A 22,406-nucleotide genomic window follows, 5' to 3' on the forward strand; every position below is an offset into this window, starting at 1 on the left:
GAATTCTTAACATAAACATTTTCTCCTTGTGAACCCTTAACATAAACATTTTGTGGTTGTGAATCCTTAACATAAAGGACTATACCTCTCATACTGGGCTTGGTTGACACCAGCTCCTAGTATGAGGGTAACTGACTCCATGTATTTCTGTATGACAGAGGGACATTGTCACGAATAGTACAAAGTGGCTTGAGGTCCGGGAGTCAGTGAAGAGACGCCCAAAATTGATTTTTATCATTAGATCTGAATATACATCCTGTGTGGCTACTGTCGGTCATCTTGGATTTCCTGAACATGACACTTTTTCCATTGTGGTCAGAAAAGGCCATCATAGAATAAAAATAAATCCAACTGAATAAAAAATAAATCTAACTGTTTTCCAGGACAGTTTAAAGTAGTTTTTCATCTGATGAATACTTAATTTTAGGGTGGTCTTTGTCTTTAAGTTTAATTCGTCTCAAAGTGTATTTTTTTAACTATGCAGTGAAGATTATTAAAGGCATTTCTGGAGTGTTGTTTATTACCTGGGTTACTTGTTTCATACTGACCAAGATAAAACTGCCCGTAGTTCATCCAACATTGAACTCAAATTGACTAACTCTGTGTCGGTTTAGGGAAAGTCTGGTGAGACTGATTCAGAATGAGTTGAAGTTTATCAGTTGCACAATACAACGCAACGTCTCATGATCTTAACAGGTCTGAGCCATGGTTGATTCAGTGAAATATATATGGAAAAGAAAATGAAAATTATTTGATATACCAAATTGCTGCAGTGTCATCTCAGCTAATGATTAACACCAAGAGATAGAAATCAAGCTAAAGAGAATGTCTTCCTTTGTTAGAAAATTTGTTCACTAAAAGGATTATCTCCCTTTCTAACCGCAAGCGGTGATGAAGACAATGGGCTGGAGCATACCCCTTACAGGGCTTGTGTTCATTTTACATCCTGCCACCACTAGAGTCACAAGGCTGGTGGGACCTTTGGAGCCCGCGTGACTCATGTGGGCATATTTAGGCTTAGCCTCTCAAACATGTTCCTCGCGCGGAGCTACATGTATTTAATCAGCATTCATTAAGAAAATTGTTTCAGGTGTTGGTAACCGGCACAGCGGTAGAACGTCTGCTTCTGGAAAAGTAGATCCAGGGTCAGTCCTCGGTCGAGTCACACCTAAGACCTTTCAAAGAGGAAATTTTAACTTCCTCGCTTGGCGTTCAGTAGTGCAACTACTGGTTGACCCGTATCAGTATAATGGCTCGGGCGGGGCGGCTTACTTGCCTTCGGTAAAGCGTCTCAGTGAAGCAGCAAGAGATAGTCCGTCCTGCAACAAGGCGACATATTACATGCACTCTAAGGATTTCTTCGTCGTCATATGACTGAAAAATTGTCGGTGTTCGAAAGTTTCACTGTATACCAACTTCAATAATAGATATAGTCTCACATACCCATGACACAGAATCCTTTTCAAATGTCCTTTTCTGACTTGCTGGGTTCGACTCTCTTTGGTCATGCTTGGGAAGGTCTTCCAGCAACCTGCAGATGATCGTGGGTTTCCCCCAGGCTCTAGCTGCCCTGTTTCTTCTCACCATAATGATGGCTCTCTGGCTGCCATGGGTATTATAAGTGAAATATTCTTAAGTACACCAATCAAAACACCATCAAGTTCGTAAATAAATCCTTCTTTCCTTTACAAAAAGTAGGGGGAAAAAACAAGACCATATTTACAAAATAACTTTTCAAATCTTTTCATCTTAAGTCTGCTTAGTGCATGATTTTTATGCTTTCTTCTTTGTTTCAAACTGCAGGTCCCACCATAGGTCCAGAAAGGGCCGACTGAACGAAGACGTGAACCAAGGAAATGACAACCCATTGTGCCAGTCTGGTAAATAGAATTTATCTGTAATTTAAACATATCTGTTTGTCATACGTGGAAATGAGTAACTTGCCCAAGGTCAGGGATTTTATGCTTCCACCCATGAAACTGATTGCCAGTGTCTAAATTCTTGTGACTTACATCGTTAAACAACAGTCAAATACATGTAGTAAGGTTTTATTAGAAGGAGCCAAGATGGCTGCAGGGTCGGATCCAGAAATTGTGGCTCTGTCTTAATTTGACAAAGAAGAAGCAGAAGAAGAGTTGGTAGATTTATGTAAGTCTTTTATGTTTTGCATATGATTTCTTTCGAAAGTTTTTGAAAACGTATTCATTTGACTTTTCACTAGTGGGACATTTTTATAGTATCTGTCAGGCCCTAGTTCTAACAAATTAACCATATCCTGATTCCTCAACCATGTCACATGTAAAAGAGCAACGTCAGTGGTTCCACAGACCAGTTTCGCATAAAATAGAAAGAAAGTAACTCCGAACATTGAAGACACATTATCCCCAACCATTCATGCCTTCCCGTGGACTTACTATGCCTTGTTTTGTCTTCATACGTGCATACATTGTATACCTACGGAGCTACATGTATATAAGCCTATGTATTCTTTACTGTACATATTTTCTGATGATAGCACAAACACAGTGACCAAAGTATAGACTAATATTATGACTTCGATATTTGGAGTTACATTCTTTTTGTTTTTTAAGAGCAACTTTCAGTGTAATTTGTGCGTATTTTTAAGTTGAGTTTGGAGACAAAACGACATTGGTTGGATCGGCCTTTTTCACGATTTTTATCAGGGTTTTACTTGTAATTTTATCAGTTTTCACAGAATAATGCCTTCAGGATATGCCTAAATAAACATCTTGCAAACATGCAAAAAGGTTGAAGAATTTACACTGTGTTTGTACACAAAACTTTCAACTGTAAATTGTTACTACTGAATGTTTTCCTTAGCGACCAATCACATATCACAGTACCCATGAGTTTATTTACATTGATACTCATTGATAATCTATTATTGTACCTCGCTTGGCGTTTAGCATGAAGGGGATAGTGCAATGACTGGTTGACCCGTATCAGTATTATGGCTCGGGCGGGGCACTCTAAAGATTCCTTTGTCGTCATATGACTGAAAAATTGTTAATTAAGACGTTAAACCCCAAGCACTCACTCACTCTATTATTGTACCTTCATTTTTTGCTTCGTTTCTGCAGATTTTCTTCCAGGTATAATTGAGTATACAAGTATCATTTGCTTTATGATTATCAAAAGTAGGTTTGGTTGGGCAGGATACTCACAACCCTTGATTTATTTATTAATGAAAGCATTATGGTTCAACGAACTGGGAAGAGCTCGAGGGATTACCTGCGACTATCTGCAGGTTCACAATCCTTGAATGTAAATAACCGAGTTTTAGTACTATATGAATTACCCTTTGAGCATACATTATTGATGTACTCCCTGATTATCAGATTTATTTGTTTGTTTATTTGATTAGAGTTTTACGCAGTACTCAAGAATGTTTCATTTATTCGTCGGTGAGAAGGTCTGTTGGCAACCTGCGGATGATCGTGGGTTTCCCCCGGGCTCTGCCCGGTTTCCGTCCACCATAATGCTCGCTGCCGTCGTATAAGTGAAATATTCTTGAGTATGGCGTAAAACACCAATCAAATAAATAAATAAATTTATTCGACGGCAACCAGCATATTGGCCGCAGGTAGCTGGAAGACCTTCCCATGTAAGACTGGAGAGGAAGTCATCCTGATCTTGAACTCACAGCGTGCTTATTATAAATTTCAGTACCGAATGATGCCGCTGTACAGTTGGGAAATGATGGTGCCATATATACTAATAGCTCAGACGTGTCTGTGTCACACATGTCAGTCCATGCCAGGAATCTGCTGGCCTTTGTCAACCAGAAACTATCTACAGGTCAATTACCAGAGGAATTTAAGGTGAGTTATGCCCCTTTGCAAAATCAGTCACCATGATGCCTCAAACCTGAATTTATTTATTTATTTATTTGATTGGTGTTTTACGTCCTACTTAAGAATACTTCACTTAAACGATGTCATACTCACCACAAGGCTGCTGATATTCTTTTATACATTTCACTTCATTTGATACGTATGTTGTTTTCACCTGAACACTTTTTAATTGATGGAATAGGGGCAGGGTGTGTGTAAGTCTCTGTGACGAAGTGCTTTTGCAAAATATACAAGGGATTTAGGTGTGTCCTGTAGGTGTTACCCCAAAAGTGCATTTACGTGGGGAAGGTAGGACAGAGCGAGGGAGAATTACAGTATCAGAGGTGTTGTTTTGCTCATTAACTTGTTTATATGTTTTATATTTCCTGTGTTGTGTGAAATTTTATTTGTTGTATATGTAATATGTAATGTCCTTGACAAGTTTGCGCTGAAGACAACGCCAAGAAACTTGAAACCATCATTAAATTCTATTCCATATCTGCCTATTTGTATTTTCGGGATATCTGAAGGGAGTAATCCCTTGTATGGTTCAATGATCATGCATTTAGTTTTATTAATATTTAGTAAAAGCTTGCTGGCATGGAACCAGCGTTGAACTGACCCCAGCTCACCATAGTATCAATTATTTCCTGAGTATTATAACCAGAGAGATGAAGGGTGGTGTCATCGGCAAAAAGAATGAAGTTGAGAAGAGACAAGGAGTTGATTATGTCATTCATACAGACTAAAAACAGTAGGGGTCCTAATATGGAGCCCTGGGGCTCTCCAAAGGCAGTTGGGAACAGAGGGTAGATGGCCTCTTCATATGAAACACATTGTGACCGGTTGGACAGATAACTCTTGAACCAGTCATTCGCTTCATCCTTACAGTTATAATGTCGTAGTTTTTGTAGTAATACATCGTGGTCTACCGTACCGAAAGCTTTAGGATCTGCCTATGCTGTAGCCTTAAGACAGATTTAAATTTTGTAAACTGCCCAAGATAAACGTTTTGTATTTTTTCAAATACATTCTTAGGTAATTTAAATATCCCGGTCCTATTTAAATACAAATAGACAACGTCAGCGAACATCATCAAACATGTATAAAAATACATCGACTTCATTTAAGATGAGGACCTCCGTAGCTCAGTTGGTTAGAGCGCTAGCGCTGAGTAATGACCCAGGAGCCTCTCACCATTGCGGTCGCTATGAGTTCAAGTCCACCTCTTGCTGGCTTCCTCTCCCTAAATGAATTTATTTAAGATCTCTCAATACTTCTGTGACTTCCTGTGTGTGTTTGTTTTTTTTTTTACATTCCGTTACCTAGTAAGTATTTGTCACGGGCGTGACATAACCTACATACTGCATGGCTGCTTCTGTTGTCGAAGTCCAATTTCTTGTACCTTCACTCCTCAAATACTATCCTTTCCTTACATCATTGTCACAGTCGTGATACTTGCTTGATAACAACTCATTCTTGAAGTAGATTATGTAGTCTTCCTCAAATTTACGACTTGCGTCCACACAAAACATTCCTCATGACAGTACCTCTACATTCAACTTACATGTTTCTGTATATTGTTTTTATTTATTTATTTACTTATTTATTTATTCATTCATTCATTCATTCATTCATTCATTCATCTATTTATTTATGTACTCTTATTCATTTATGTTTTGCAGAAATTACCCACAGGGCTTGTGGAAAAAACCGACGATGCAAACAAACCGTACAATATCAATAAATGTCGATACAAGGGAATTTTACCATGTAAGATTATTTTTTTTTTTGCAAGTGAACTATATAATGTAAATGACATAAAATTTTGACCCTAACAGAGCAAAGACAAGTAAGTATCACAAAATATTACTTTTGACTATAAACTTTACAATTTTGTTATAGGATATTATCCTACCTTCCAAACAAACTTTGAAACACCTCTCTAAGATCAATAAAAAATCCCTGAACGAGTCACAGTGTGATACTTAGGTGCCATGTGTGAAATTTTAGGTTGCTTATACTTGCCACACGGTGTGAATGGGATTCCTATCCTTCACACAGTATTTACTGTAATTGATCAATTTGTTCGCTTGTTTGCAAGGTGTTTATTCAAACATATTCTAAATGAATTATTTTGTGTTGACTGATAAAATTATACTTTTTGTGAAGCTTTGAAATTGTAGTTTTCCCTACCAAACAAGTGTCTCCAAAATACATTAAAAACGTGCATAAATTGCGCTGAAAGCTGCTCTTTCATATGCGAAAATGTTGAGGAATTATTTTATTCCACACCATTCCACAGCTTAAAAACAAAGAAGACACTAAAATGAAGTATATGGCAGATGAAAGACCACTAAAAACTCTTCTGGAACATAGTTTGATTTATTTTATTAGAATTTTTTCCAATCGAGTAAAATTGTTTAAAAAACGTCAGTTTTACAGTGATGTGTAATGAACCAGAGGGCATCAGTGACGTCATCAGTAACGTCACGCCCATATTTTTTTTGCTTGAAGTAGCTCTTTTCAAAGGTCATACAACGAATGTATTCATAAATTCGTATGTGTGCGAGCATCTTTAATGGTGAAATCTCGAAGTGTGTGTTAAGTAGCAAAAATTGGATGTGACTGGCCCCAGTATTGTCAGAAAAGGCCACCATAAAATCAAATCAAACTTTCAAATGCAATTTACTATAGATTGGAAAAAATTCTAAAACAATAAATCAAACTATTTTTACGGTCTATTTGTATGTACGTCATGCTAGTGTTTTCTTTGCCTTCAAGGATAGTAGACATATTCACTCAGATGAAAATCGATCGGATGAACTTTTCTGGAGAAAACTTCTACTGATGAACAACATATTACAGGGATCTCATTTTTTTATTATGTCAACTATGTTATACTACCGTTTCACTGAAATGGCCATGTGAATCCACTTTGAGAAGCAGTATGCCATTGAGGAGCAGTATGTCATTGAGAAGCAGTATGTCATTGAGAAGTAGTATATCATTGAGAAGTAGTATGTCACTGAGAAGCAGTATGTCATTGAGAAGCAGTATGTCATTGAGAAGCAGTATGTCATTGAGAAGCAGTATGTCATTGAGGAGCAGTATGTCACTGAGAAGTAGTTGAGAAGCAGTATGTCATTGAGAAGCAGTATGTCATTGAGGAGCAGTATGTCACTGAGAAGTAGTTGAGAAGCAGTATGTCATTGAGAAGCAGTATGTCATTGAGAAGCAGTATGTCATTGAGAAGTAGTATATCATTGAGAAGTAGTATGTCACTGAGAAGCAGTATGTCATTGAGAAGCAGTATGTCATTGAGAAGCAGTATGTCATTGAGGAGCAGTATGTCACTGAGAAGTAGTTGAGAAGCAGTATGTCATTGAGAAGCAGTATGTCATTGAGAAACAGTATGTCATTGAGGAGCAGTATGTCACTGAGAAGTAGTTGAGAAGCAGTATGTCATTGAGAAGCAGTATGTCATTGAGAAGCAGTATGTCATTGAGGAGCAGTATGTCGTTGAGAAACAGTATGTCATTGAGAAGCAATATGTCACTGAGAAGTAGTTGAGAAGCAGTATGTCATTGAGAAGTGGTATGTCATTGAGAAATAGTATGTCATTGAGAAGCAGTATGTCATTGAGAAGTAGTATGTCATTGAGAAGTAGTATGTCATTGAGAAGCAGTATGTCATTGAGAAGCAGTATGTCACTGAGAAACAATATGTCACATTAAATAAAATGCAACCCTTAAAATTTGAGTGTATTATATTACTGTTGTTATCAGAGAGACTTGTGTTCACGTGTCAGTGTTTTACGTTTGAATGAATTTCACTTTGAGATGCAGCTAGGATTTCGTATTACATAAAATGCATCGCATTCGTGTGTATTTGTATTTCTGATGTTATAAGATAGATTTATATCTATGTGTCAGTGTTTTTAGTTTGAATGATTTCACGTTGAGAGGCAGGATTTCACATCACATGAAATGCATCACATTCATCATTGTGTACTTCTGATGTTATCAGATGGACTTGTGTCTACGTGTCAGTGTCATTCATCATTGTGTACGTCTGATGTTATCAGATGGACTTGTGTCTACATGTCAGTGTCATTCATCATTGTGTACTTCTGATGTTATCAGATGGACTTGTGTCTACATGTCAGTGTCATTCATCATTGTGTACTTCTGATGTTATCAGATGGACTTGTGTCTACGTGTCAGTGTCATTCATCATTGTGTACTTCTGATGTTATCAGATGGACTTGTGTTTACGTGTCAGTGTCATTCATCATTGTGAACTTCTGATGTTATCAGATGGACTTGTGTTTACGTGTCAGTGTCATTCATCATTGTGTACTTCTGATGTTATCAGATGGACTTGTGTCTACATGTCAGTGTCATTCATCATTGTGTACTTCTGATGTTATCAGATGGACTTGTGTCTACATGTCAGTGTCATTCATCATTGTGTACTTCTGATGTTATCAGATGGACTTGTGTTTACATGTCAGTGTCATTCATCATTGTGTACTTCTGATGTTATCAGATGGACTTGTGTCTACGTGTCAGTGTCATTCATCATTGTGAACTTCTGATGTTATCAGATGGACTTGTGTTTACATGCAGTTCGAAGGACTTGTGTCTACATGCAGTTCGAAGGACTTGTGTCTACATGCAGTTCGAAGGACTTGTGTCTACATGCAGTTCGAAAAAAATTCACATTGAGAAGCAGTATTTCACATTAAATAATGTACATGAGAAATAATATTTGTCATAAACGTGAATAAACTTCATTCCATTCGTGTGTATTTCAGATGTTATCAGATGGATATTTGTTCATATGTCAGCCAACAAATTTCACATTCAGAAGCAGGATTTTGTATTACGTGAACTTCATCCTGTTCATCCTGTGTGTACATTTTTTCAGACGACCATAACCGGGTGTATTTAACTGTTCAAGATGGGAACCCCAAAACAGACTTCATCAACGCCTCCTACATAAATGTGAGTCAACAGCTTTCTAGAGAGTCTCATGGTGCATTCGTTGCCAAGTGGTTTGTGTACTACCACAGCACAACGACCTAGGAACCACTCACCAATGTGGTCACTGTGAGTTTTAGTCTGGCTCATGCTGGCTTTCTCTCCAGGCGTACGTCTTGCAGCAACCTGTGGATAGTCGTGGTTTCCTCACGTCTCTGCCCAGTTTCCTTACACCATGATGTTGGTTGCCGTTGTATAAGTGAAGTGCTCATTATACCTTTTTCATATACCCGATTTTATTATGAAATGGCGATTACCATGGTAACTAGATTTTCATTTTCTACTGTATTTATTAGTTGGCCTTTGTGCCCCGGCAACAAGCAACTCCAGCTCTTCTCCATTAATACATGGTTTATACATACATGCAGATGCCTTGAAAGATGTGTAAAATGCTGCAAGTCTCACCTTTGTCCATTTCCGCTGTTGCCATGGTAACATGTACAAGTAGATGTTTTCATTCCTTCGTGTGCGGGTCAGACCAGCTTTGATTACTCAGTCCGCTTTGAGGCAGTAGATCCAGAGTCAAATCTGGGTCGAGTCATACTTAAGACCTTAAAGGAAGAAGTTGTAACTTCCTCGCTTGGCGTTCAGCATGAAGGGGATAGTGGAACAACTGGTTGACCGGTATCAGTATAATGGCTCGGGTGGGGCGGCTTTCTTGCCTTCAGTAAGTCATCTCAGTGAAGCAGCACTAGATAGAAGAGCGGTGAAAATCCGTCCTGCAACAAGGAGGTACTTTACATGCTCTCCTTCGTCGTCATACGATGAAGGATAATTAGGAAGTATGACGTTAAACCCTAAGCACTCACTCACGGACCACAATTCTGAAGATATCGACAGCGATGACGAGGCGTCCATAGTGTTCAGAGGTGCATGCACAAAACCAACGACCTGCATAATGTGGACTAATCTTATGATCGGCTGAGCCTTGATTGAAAAGTTACATATACATACATAAGTATCGCAAGCAATTTTCATCTAAGGTGGATAGAACATAAAAATGACATAAAGTTCAGATGAAAGAGTGCAAAAAGTTAGTTGTACATGTGATCTTTAATATTTTTTTTTCGATTTTTTCCTTTAAAGAGACGCTTGCAAATACATTTTGTATAGTGGTTATTTGAGACTACCTCTTGACACATGTTCTTTGTGTAATAATGTTACAAATGAGGATGTTATGGATATTTTATAATAAATATATCTGCACTAGAATTTGTTCTTCTCAGCTGACAAATGTGTTCCACCTGAACTTAAGTTTTTAATATATTCATAAACATTATGATAATTCTGATTAAATACATGTGTTATATCCTAATAAATTTATGAAACATGCATCACTTCCGCCTTATTTAGAACATTATTATGCAAAGACGATCTATACCAAAATTGAAGAGGTGGTCCCAAATGCCCACCTTCCTAAAATATTTTCAAATACCCTTTACTTCTGAAAGAAAAATTGAAGGAAATATTACAATATTTGCAACTTTTCATGCTCTTTCATGTCATTTTGGCATCATTTTTATGTCGTCTCTTTTAATTGTGTGCACATTTTTGTTGCAGAATGCCTCAGATCTCATGCAATCTTGTGGTTACGAAGAGAAAAAATATATTTAAGTCATGCAACAGCCCTGTCCACTGCCCAGTTTAGGTGCCAGTTAATTTCAATCAGTGCATTAAAATCAGCGGTCACTGAAATATTGAGGTTGTACATGAAGATACATAAAGTCATAGTTCTGGTGTGAAAGGGCCCTAAGCGTGAGGAATTATACCCAGGGTGTGTTCATACCTTATTTCAAATAGTTGTTGTATTTATTTATTTATTTATTTATTTGATTTGATTTGTGTTTTATGACGTACTCGAGAATATTTCACTTATACGACGGCAGCCAGCATTATGGTGGGTGCAACTCCGGCAGAGCCCGGGGAAACCCACGACCATCCGCAAGTTGCCGGTAGACCTTCCCACGTAGTTGCGTAGTTGCTCTGTTGTTTTGTCATATATCGATATTTGATGCTTTAGTTTTCATAACATATTTTGTTTGTTTTTCTTGTTTAGGGCTATGGAAAGGTAAAAGCGTTTATTGCGTCTCAAGGTAAGAAGTAATTAGGCACTACATGTAACTATAGGTTATCCAGAACATCTGCACATATTTGCATAGTTTATGTACATTTAGATGATGGCGATGGTTTGTACTTTCGTGGAAGTATTGTTGTGGTGATCAGTGTCCATCCTTCCGTTGACATCGTTGTAAACACTAGCTAACTACTTTCAGCTAGGCATTAAGATAAAAGAAGAACTCAGTTCATTTTTGGTGACCTTGACCAATTTCATCAAGGTCGTACATGTAATCTTGTGACAGATTTATAAATCTCTAGAAATATATAAAAAGCTTTTCGTCAAACTTGGAATGCCACATGTGCACCAAGGTTTCCTCATAATGAAAAAAAATCAATGTTGTTTCAAGGTCGTTGGAAATATCTTTTCAATTTTTGTAAAGATAGTTGTGCCCACCGATTTTATGATGTATAGGTTTTTCATTGGTTTTTATTATTGCGTACTGTATCTGTACAGAACGGCCCGAGCTTTTTAACCTGTGATGTTTATGTACCTACCATTTTCCCAGAAAACTATTGAAAATGGAGGGGTATATGTCGCCAAGGTTAGTGAGACAGTGCGACGCAATAACCCAGGAATCTTTCACCAGTGTGATCGTTATGAGTTCAAGGCCAACGCATGCTGGCTTCCTCTCCGGCCGTTACGTGGGAAGGCCTGTCAGCAACCTGCGGATTGTCGTGGGTTTCCCGCGGGCTCTGCCTGGTTTACTCCCAGCATAATGCTGTCCGTCGTCGTATAAGTGAAACATTCTTGAGTAGGGGTGGCGTAAAACACTAATCAAATAATTAAATAAATAAATATTGAAAATGGAATCCTGAGGAGCATATCTAGAGGTTCTGAAATCGTGGTATTTTAGGCACCATGGCCGTGAATATTGCAGACTTCTGGAGAATGGTTTGGGAGAGAGAGGTTGGGAAAATCGTTATGCTTGCACGTCTGTTTGAGAAAGGCAAGGTACGTAATGGCTTGTACCATTTATCTTTTAAGCCTTACGCACACAAGAGCTAGCTACTGAACAAAACATTATCCATGGTTCGCTTAGAGGACTTCCCCATACTTGGTTCACCGAACACGGAGCGCCATGTGCTGAGTCCTCCAACAGCGCGTTGTTCATCATGTTTTCAATATTTTGCCATGCTTTCTGATCACATGATGATCTCTGATTGGACAGAAATGTCCTCATGTCCTAACTGTAGCTGCACACAAATGAGGGGAGGCAGGGGGGGGGGGACATCTGCTGAGCATTTGACCACGAATAACTTTGTGCTCAGCCGCAAGCCTAGTGTGCGCCTAGCTTTAAGGGATGCGGAACTAGCAATAAGTCTCAACACCAAAAGTCACATTTAATGACATTTACAAGACTCTAAAAATGCACTTAAAGAAAAACAGCTCGCGTGTTTCTGCATGGAAATGATGTGACCCAAATATTGTTGAAAGCGAACATATAATTTACCCTGAACTCTTCGGTGGCCTAATGTTTAGAGCGTTGCCTCCAAGTCTGGAGGTCCAGGATGCAAACCCGGCCAGACGTAGGTCATTCCAAAGACTTTTAAAAATGGTACATGTACTTGTTATGGCCTCGCTTGGTTCTCAGCACTGAAATGATAGAGCAAGGCAACGTAGCTGGTTGACCTGGCGTCAGTATAATGTGACTGGGTGGGGTGTCACGTCAAGTGTCTTTAGCATGGTACTTAAGTGGCAGTAGCACTTTGGCGGCATGGACTCGCGCTGCTGAAAAAAACCCCAAAGCATACATGTACCTTGTGTAATTCTTCAACCTTTTCGCATGTTTGCGAGGAGTTTATTTAAACATATTCTGAAGGCATTTTTTTTTGTCTTGATAAAATGTTACTTTTGGTGAAGCCCTGAAATTTGTCAATCCACCCAATGTAGTTTTGTCTCCAAAATCAAATGAAAGATGTGCATAAGTTGCACTGAAAAGTTGATCTGTCATATGCAAAACAGTAGAAGAGTTAGGGTATAATTAACCCCTAGCAAACACACAAAACCTAGACCATTGGCTGAAGACTAGACATATATCTGGCATCTTAAACGGATACAGAATCATCATACTGATTGGTCGACAGCGGAGATAGGATCTCCTGGGTTAACAGCAGTTGTCTTGATCACGTTTGAATAAATATGTCCTACGTGTAAAAATTTAAGTTATTTTTAAATGACGTAGGCTGAGCTTAAATTGGCTGTTTCTTACGACAGCTAATCAGGGATGATGATTCTGTATCCCTTTAAAATTAGGGTTAAATGAGAAACCTTTGAGATATTTTTCTGGCTGGAATTTTCCTTTTAACAACAAAGAATAACGATAAATAAATAAATAAATATAACGAAATATTAATTTTAGTTGAAGGTGCTCCAGTACTGGCCCGATGAAGGAATAAGACAATTTGGGGAGATCTCCGTGGAAACCATTGATACTAAGAGCTGTGTGGACTACACTGTTAGGACTTTAAAAGTGCAAATGGTACGTACAATGGACCTGTTTTATTTGTTTGACTGGTTGTTAAAAAGCACATGCGCACAACTGTTTTTAACAATTCACTTGTCATATGTAGCTGGAGAGAAAAACAACTCGCTTGTCATGTAGGTGGATAGAACAACAACTCGCTTGCCATTTAGCTGGATAGAAAAAACAGCTTGCTTACTATATGTACCTGGAAAGAAAAACAACTCGCTTGTCATGTAACTGGAAAGAAAACAACTCGCTTATCATATGTAGCTGGATAGAAAAACAATTCACTTGTCACATATGTAGGTGGATAGAAAACAACTCTTTTGTCATATGCAGTTGGATAGAAAAATAACTGGATTGTCACATACGTAGCTGGATAGAAAAACAACTCGCTTGTCATATAGCTGGAAAGAAAAACAAACTATCTTGTCATATGTAGCTGGATAGAAAAGCACCTGGTTTGTCACATATGTAGCTGGATAGAAAAACAACTCGCTTGTCATGTAGCTGGAAAGAAAAACAACTCAATTGTCATATGTAGGTGGAAAGAAAAATAAACTCTTTTGTCATATGTAGCTGGCAAGAAAAACAAACTCTCTTGTCATATGTAGCTGGATAGAAAAACAACTGGTTTGTCACATACGTAGCTGGAAAGAAAAACAACTCGCATGTTAAATATGTAGCTGGACAGAAAAACAACTTGCTTATCACATATTTAGCTGGATAGAAAAACAACTTGCTTGTCATATGTAGCTCGATAGAAAAACAACTTACTTGTCATATGTAGCTGGATAGAAAAACAATTCGCTTGCCACATATGTAGCTGGATAGAAAAACGGCTCGCATGTCCGGTTACAGGTTTATCTAATATTTCTCTATATTAAAGAATTCCACGTTAAAAGTTTATCGTACGTGTGAAGGCTTACCTGCAGCCATGGTGATGACCACCAGCAAATAAGTCAAAAATAATCGTGAGTGCGGGATAAAACCCTATTGAAATGAATAAATAAATAAATAAATTAACTTCAGTTTAATTTAAAAGTTGATAAGAAAAATATATACGGCCCGTTAAGGTCTCCCGGAACTAAGGTTAGATTTTCTCTCTTCTTTTACTTACTTGAGGGTGATGACGTTCGGACAATCACTCAGTTTCACTACTTGGACTGGCCGGATCACGCTGCACCACGTGACACATCAGGTATAATAGCGCTGAGGGAGAAAATAAACAAGTCCCACTCAGATCACCACGGACCAATCATTGTCCACTGCAGGTAATATATTTACATACATGTATATACAAAACCCAGCAGGCCTATCATTGTCCATGGCAGGTAATCAGTTTGTATATAGGCAAAACTCAATGGACTAATGTTGTCCATGACATGTGATACATTAACATATATACAAAACTCAGCAGGCCTATCATTGTACATGGCAGGTAATCAGTTTGTATATAGGCAAAACTCTATGGACTAATGTTGTCCATGACATGTGATACATTAACATATATACAAAACTCAGCAGATCAGTCTCTGTCGACAGCAGGTAATATATTTACATATACAAAACTCTACGGGCCGATCATTATTCACTAGAGATAATAATACAAAACTCAACGGACCTTTCGACCAGTAATAACCAATCATTGTCTGTAGCAAGTAATGTATTCACATACATATGGATCAATAGTTGTCCATGACAGGTAAAACATGTACATGTATGCAAAGCTCAAAAGACGAGTCGTTGTCCATGACAGGTAAAACATGTACATGTATGCAAAGCTCAGCAGGCCAGTCGTTGTCCATGACAGGTAAAACATGTACATGTATGCAAAGCTCAGCAGGCCAGTCGTTGTCCATGACAGGTAAAACATGTACATGTATGCAAAGCTCAAAAGACGAGTCGTTGTCCATGACAGGTAAAACATGTACATGTATGCAAAACTCAACAGACGAGTCGTTGTCCATGACAGGTAAAATATGTACATGTGTGCAAAACTCAACAGACGAGTCGTTGTCCATGACAGGTTTATATACAAGTATATATAAAGGTTAACGGACCAATCATTGTCCAGTGCTGGTAATGTATTTACATGTGTGCAAAATAATGTATTGACATATATGCAAAATAATATATTTACGTATAAGCAAACGATATCCACTGCAAGTAATACATTTACACACAAATCTGCAGGAAACATAACGCACACTTATACAGTTATCGTAACAGTATATATTCATGTATATATACACGTATAAGTACTTGATGAAAAGAACACATTAAATGAAGTCATTTCAAGGTGCCAGTTTTGGATGCAAATGTAAATTTTGATTTGATGGACCCTTAGAGTTCAAATTAGGAACGACTAACAAGCGTTGAACTTCTTAGGCCATAAACTAAACAATGTATTGAAGTTTTTGATATGGTCTTTACGGGGCCTTAAAACCTTTCAAAACCTTGAATTCGAAAATAACTTTTCCAAGCCTTGAAAAGGTTTTTCTTTGTAGCTGGACATGAAAACGCCTTGAAATTGAGTCTATACAGAACCATTTTGAGCTACTGTTTATAGACACTCTCCCATGTCTCGTGGAAATATTTTGCAACATCTTTGAAATTGCTTAAAGCATTGCTGTGTATATGTGAACAACAGTAAGTTAAACTAACATTAATGACCTATAATTTCGTCCCTGGCTAAGCTGCTCATGTCGCTCTGAGAGTTTAATTGATTTTTGAAAGGTGTTCTTGGGTTTGTTTGGTAGGATGGTAGGATGGTATGCTACAAGGAAACTCTAAGTTTCACCTCTAAATATCTTAGGACATTCATTTAAGCCTGCATAATTGTAGATTATTTATTCCAAGTAGCCTGGAAATGTAAATTTTAACACCCAGAATTTTGATATCTTTAAAATGTATGATGATCATGGTATATCAGTTCGATGAATTCATGTGTATTTCAGACTTTATCGAGTAGACTTGCACTCCATGTCAGTTTTTTAATATTTTGAACAAATTTCACATTGAGAAGCGGTATTTTACAGCACATGAACCACATCCCTTTCATGTGTATTTCAGATAACCATACCTGGGAGTTTTGAGCCTGAAAAAGCCATGAAATACCCTTAAAATTAGCAATCTTTTGAAGTGTACGAAACCTGAATTTTTTCAATTCGAATGTCTCTTTCAGTGGGTCGGGTTACACCTAAGACCTTAAAAAAGAGGAAGTTGTAACTTCCTCGCTTGGCGTTCAGCATGAATGGGGTAGTGCAACGACTGGTTGACCCGTATCAGTATAATGGCTCTAGCGGGGCGGCTTACTTGCCTTCGGTAAGTCGTCTCAGTAAAGGAGCACTGAATAAATGAGCTGTGGAAATCCGTCCTGCAACAACGAGGCACATCACATACACTCTAAGGATTCCTTCGTCGTCATATGACGGAAACATTATTAATTACGACGTTAAACCCCATGCACTCACTCACTCACTCACTCTCTTTCAGTGCTGGTGTTGGCCGAACTGGAACATTTATCGCCTTTGATTATCTGATAAGAAAACTGGAAGCAGAACAAGTGGTGGACATATTCCAGACCGTGGTCGACTTAAGGCATCAGCGGACAATGTTAGTCCAGAACATGGTCAGTCTCAAGATCAATTTTCCCTTGGACAGGCTACACAAAAGGGGCCAAATCTCAGCAGAGTGTGTATTTTTCTGCTATGAAGATGCAGTGCTTGTGTTCTGCCTAATTGCCTTCTGGTGGGATTAGGTCTACCAACAAACTGCGAATAGTTGTGGGTTTCCACTGGGCTCAGCGCGGTTTCCTCCCACCTTAATGCAGACGGCTGTTGTGTATTAAAATGAAATATTCTTACGTACGATGTAAAATAGCAACCAAATAAATAAATAAATTGCCTTCAGAGCGCACAGACTGAAAAGTGTTGTTTCATTCGACAAACTCACTTGGCCGTTTTTGTCGATTTATGGACTTTTTGACAGTTTTCCAGATTTTTCATCAAAACTGTTACTTGATCGAACCTCCAAGAAAGACTCTTTAACTGAAGCTGTAATCTTCATCTGGATTTGTATAGAGGCATTCTCTAGAAACTAAATGTTAATTTCTTGTTCTTGACTAAATGTCTCGTTCTTTACCGGCCCCGATAGCACAGTTGGTAAAACATCCCCGTCAGGTGCAGTAGATCCATGGTCAATCCTGGGTCGGGTCACACCTAAGACCTTAAAAAAGAGGAAGTTGTAATTTCTTCGTTTGGCGTTCAGCATGAAGGGGATAGTGCAATGACTGGTTGAGCTGTATCAGTATAATAGCTTGGGCGGGGCGGCTTACTTGCCTTCGGTAAGTCGTCTCAGTGAAGCAGCACTAGATAAAAGATAAAATAGCCGTGGAAATCCGTCCTGCAACAAGGAGGCACATTACAGGCACTCTAAGGATTCCTTCGTCGTCATATGACTGAAAAATTGTTAAGTACAACTTTAAACCTCAAGCACTCCCTCCCTCACTCTTGATCATTATTAAACCAGAATGAATGACTATGGCTTAACACCACATTGACAATATTTCAGCCATATTGTGCCAATATTTAACTAGAATAAAAAAAAAAATATTCCTTTCTGACCTACTCTTTCATTTTTTCTCATAGTAGGGTTACGCCCAACAAAGAATTTTTAATGATCACTGACATATTTATTATTCCTACATTCAGGACCAGTACATTTTCCTGCACAAAGTTCTGCGGGATGCCTATATCTCCCGGGGGTCTTGTGTGACGATCCATGCTCTTATGAGACAGGAAATGCACTCTGTCGAATTTGCCACAACTGTCAATGAAAAATACAAGGTAAGAAAAAAAATGGTTAGCTCAGATTGTTAGAACTTTAGCTCTTTGAAACTGCCAGGTCCCTGACACATGAGTGCGGAAATTCAGCTTTTGCTGTATGCCTTGGCTCTGACTTAAAGTCAAAAGGTATAACAGGTTGGAAGTTGGTTTAAAAACACCATTGAATTAAATAAATGAGTACACAAACTGAAAATAAACTGTGTAACTGCTCCACATTAAAAATGTTTACAGTGACAAGCTTTGAGCCCTCAGTGCTGAGTCATTTCTGAGTTGAATACTCATACTCTGAGTTGAGTATGTTTTTGAGAAGGCCTAAGCTGGCATGCGAGCTGAAAAGTGACTCGTACATGTTTTTCATCAAGTGTTCAGAAGTTTGTCTTTTATTTATTCAATGTGCCCTATGTACAGGTCTCGAGCAATAAAAGTTACGAGTTGTTTGTGACTTTAAATCCTTTTCCCTTCAGCTATGACTCATGAACATCGTACGCATTCCCAAATAAATAAATAAAATTATGTTTGTAACAAATGTAAAAGGTGTTGGTGTATACCAGGTGAGTTAAATAATAGTTTAAATTCTATGGCTAGCTGTATATGCAACGTAATGTTGAACCAAGCTTTTTGTTCTTTCCTTTTATGTTTGGAAAAGGTTCTATCATAATTACCAGTGTAACTCGGTCTGAAAAAATGTGTACTTTCTTTAAAAATGTGTATTTTCTTAAAATACTATGACAAGAAGACCACTGCACACATTGACTGTTTACTTTTTTCTCATTTACACGGAAACCTTGGATATATTCTCTTGTAGAAACTGGAGGAATTGCGATCACCTTATGACGAGAATTTGTATTCGATGGCGCTAAGTGAGGAGAACAAGGGAAAGAACAGAGATCCCAACTGTGTCCCAGGTAAGTTATGTCATTTGTTAGCTCGTCTTACGATGTAAGGAGAGGTATTGTGTTATGGGGATTAGATACTGTCGCTGGCGGTGTCCAGTTTGGTTAAAGTTTTTGGCCAATCATAAGGTTACAGAGGCCACCCATAGCACACAGATAGCCAATCATCGGTAGCGATTTGCATATCAAAGACCAAGGAAGTTTTTTACCTCACAGCTCAACATGTTGCTCAGCTGTTCATAGAGTTGCAATTAATTGCATCCCATGGTACATGGATTGCCTAATTCAGTTTGCAATTTGTATGTCGAAAATCTATGTGGTAAACTTGTGCAATAACTCCCTACAGTGTCTTTTACCACCACAATGATTTACAACTCCATAAAATATTGCTCTGCAATCATTATATGCATACGATAAACAGTGATAGTTGGTATTTGAATGTATCACATGACTTGAACATTATGCAGTTTTACAAACTGCTCAAAGCGAGCTACTGGTATTCCCTGAATGACTGGGTGAAAATGTTGTGCCCGTCTTTTACTACGTGAGAAATAAATTGTACTGACATGAAAATCGTTTCAATTTCGTCAAATGGTGCCAAATCTACAATAACTGATAGGGGAAGGTTTTCTTCAGTTAATTTCTAGCCTATTACAGATTTCTTACTGGCACATGCCTGTAGCTACCCAGGTGTGGCAGCCAATACCAATATGTGCATATCTGTACATCAGATAGGAATATTCATCAGTAACTTGTCAAAGATTTGTGGTTTACTCCAGGCTGACTCTGGATTCCTCTTCCTGTAGAACTGCACGACCACGTTTTGTTACATATTTGTGGGAAAATGTAAAATTCCTGAGTATATATAAATAATAATGTGCGGTCGCTGTGAGTTCAAGTCCAGCTCAAGCTGGCTTCCTCTCTGGCTGTACGTGGGAAGGTCGGTCAACAACTTGCGGATGGTCGTGGGTTTCCCCCGGGCTCTGCCCGGTTTCCACCCACCATACTTCTTGAGTACGGCATAAAACACCAATCAAATAAAATAAATAAATAATGTGTAATGAAATGAATAAATAAAAATGTGACATGCAGTATTAGCGTATTTATTATGCAGGTTTAGCGCAGTCGTACGTTTGTTGAATACCTTTTGTCTTATATGGGAAAGCTTCTCAGTAACTGCGGATGGTCAGTGATTTTCGCAACGAAAGAAACAGTCAAACACAGCATTAAACAACAGGCATGGCAGTAAAATAAAAATGTGACGTTACTCCGGCCGTGTCAGGTTGTACCATAGTTTGTCTTATTCTTGGGTGTTTCTGTTATATGGCGTACCCAATATGGCCTTCCAGGAATTCCACAGTAAGAGTTGTTTCATAGATTCCCCATGTACATGTACACGTATAGGTCTCTTTTTCATGTTTCATCCATAATAACTAATGGTATATTATTTGTTGTCTTTTCTTTTTAACATTTGGATCTGTCCTTCATTTAAGCTGACATGGACCGAGTGTGGCTATCTACCCCTGTCCCTGGGCGCAGTGATTATATCAATGCCATGTTTGTTCTGGTATGGATGACTTTATATAGCCAAGAAAGCTGACTAAACCTGTGGTGTCTGAGCTTCAGTGAGATTTGAAATTTCTGTGTGCAGAACTGGTAGTGCCATCAAGCTTCATTAAAATTTTATAAATGACTTAAAATTTCGCCCACAAATGTGCATTTTAAAAGGCAAATAAATGTCCCAAAGTATTATTTCTGGTGCTGAAACTTACAATTTCCCCAGTAGAATATCATCCCATAATCCAAGCGAACCTCAAAATGCCTTTGTAAAATCAATAGAACTCTCAGAATGAAGAAAAATTGGCTAACTAACAAATGAAATAGTTAGTCATGGATTAAAATTTATGGTCATTTAGAGTATGTTTATTTTAAAATTACAAATCAAATGTCAAACAATTGACGACAGTACAGTGATTGAAAAATGCAATAGGTCTGTCAACAACCTGGGTTTCCTCCGGGCTATGCCCGGTTTCCACCCACCATAATGCTGGCCGCCGTCATATAAGTGAAATATTCTTGAGTACGGCGTAAAACACCAATCAAATAAATAAATATCAGATATTTCGTTTAACAGTTATATAAGCAGTACATAAGAGGTGTAAAACGTGCAGTGGAATTTTTTGCAAAAATGAATAAACATTTGACATGTAGTTTTTGTCTTAGCATATCATTATTGTATTTGAAGAAAATTTAAGTATGTGTATGTTGGCTCAGGAATCAGTGCAGACATAAAAATGACCTTAACTTTTTTCCAGAAAAGTGCATATTTAGCTCTTTGCAGTAACCTGAGCATCGGCGTCCAATAATAGGGAAAGCATTCTTAAACAAAATGCTAATGGTGGTATCTTTTAAGGTACTACCAGTATTGAGATCAGGGTTCACATGTGGGTAGATCACAGTAACACGAGGGGGATATTTCATCCTTGATTCGATGTGTACATATTAAATACTGTAAATTACTGAATTCCTGACTTTATGTATTCGAATCAACGTTAAACAAAATGTTAGGGGTGGTATCTTAGAAAGTACTGACGGTATTGAGCTGAGGGTTTGCACACATAGCACAAGGCAATATTCCATCCTTGATTCGGTGCGAACATATTAAGTACCACAGATTCCTGACTTAGTGTATTGTGTATTAAAATCAATATTTAGCAAAGGGGAAGGGGTGGTATCTCAAAAAGTACAGCATGTATTGACGTAAAGTTTTACATTGCATATAAAGTACTATGACACAAGGGGGATATTCCATCACTGATGCTCCGTGTCCATATTAATTACCTTAAATAAAGAAATTCACGATTTCAATACATTATGCATTGAGCTGAAGTCTTGCATTCATGTGTCTCCTACTTGCGAGCTCTTCGATAGCCTGATTGGTAACAAATCTAAGTCAGAGGCAAATAATAGCCCTGAAATAATACATTTGGTGATGAAATTTACCTTTGTCCAGTAGGATATCATCATACCATCCACACAAACCTTAACCTTTTTCTAAGATAACAGAGTCAGGCAAAATGTGATGCACAGTTATGGGTGTGATGCGCAGTTATGGGTGTGATGCGCAGTTATGGGTGTGATGCGCAGTTATGGGTGTGATGCACAGTTATGGGTGTGATGC

The 22,406-nt window shown here is 38.2% G+C and overlaps 1 protein-coding gene across 1 annotated transcript in view; it reads left to right on the forward strand.

The window, feature by feature from the left end:
* Window positions 1-22,406, forward strand: part of LOC135463376 (multiple epidermal growth factor-like domains protein 6) — a 74,589-nt gene that overhangs the window by 44,859 nt on the left and 7,324 nt on the right. The window contains exons 24-35 of the mRNA XM_064740634.1: window positions 1,816-1,880; window positions 3,688-3,842; window positions 5,540-5,627; window positions 8,787-8,863; window positions 10,956-10,992; window positions 11,872-11,969; window positions 13,378-13,497; window positions 14,608-14,756; window positions 16,981-17,116; window positions 18,198-18,332; window positions 19,138-19,237; window positions 20,719-20,792. Of these exons, the coding sequence (XP_064596704.1) occupies window positions 1,816-1,880; window positions 3,688-3,842; window positions 5,540-5,627; window positions 8,787-8,863; window positions 10,956-10,992; window positions 11,872-11,969; window positions 13,378-13,497; window positions 14,608-14,756; window positions 16,981-17,116; window positions 18,198-18,332; window positions 19,138-19,237; window positions 20,719-20,792 (1,234 nt within the window). The remainder of the gene's footprint in view (window positions 1-1,815; window positions 1,881-3,687; window positions 3,843-5,539; window positions 5,628-8,786; window positions 8,864-10,955; window positions 10,993-11,871; window positions 11,970-13,377; window positions 13,498-14,607; window positions 14,757-16,980; window positions 17,117-18,197; window positions 18,333-19,137; window positions 19,238-20,718; window positions 20,793-22,406) is intronic.

This window comes from Liolophura sinensis, chromosome 3 (genome assembly GCF_032854445.1).
Source record: "Liolophura sinensis isolate JHLJ2023 chromosome 3, CUHK_Ljap_v2, whole genome shotgun sequence".
NCBI classification, from domain to species: Eukaryota; Metazoa; Mollusca; class Polyplacophora; order Chitonida; family Chitonidae; genus Liolophura; species Liolophura sinensis.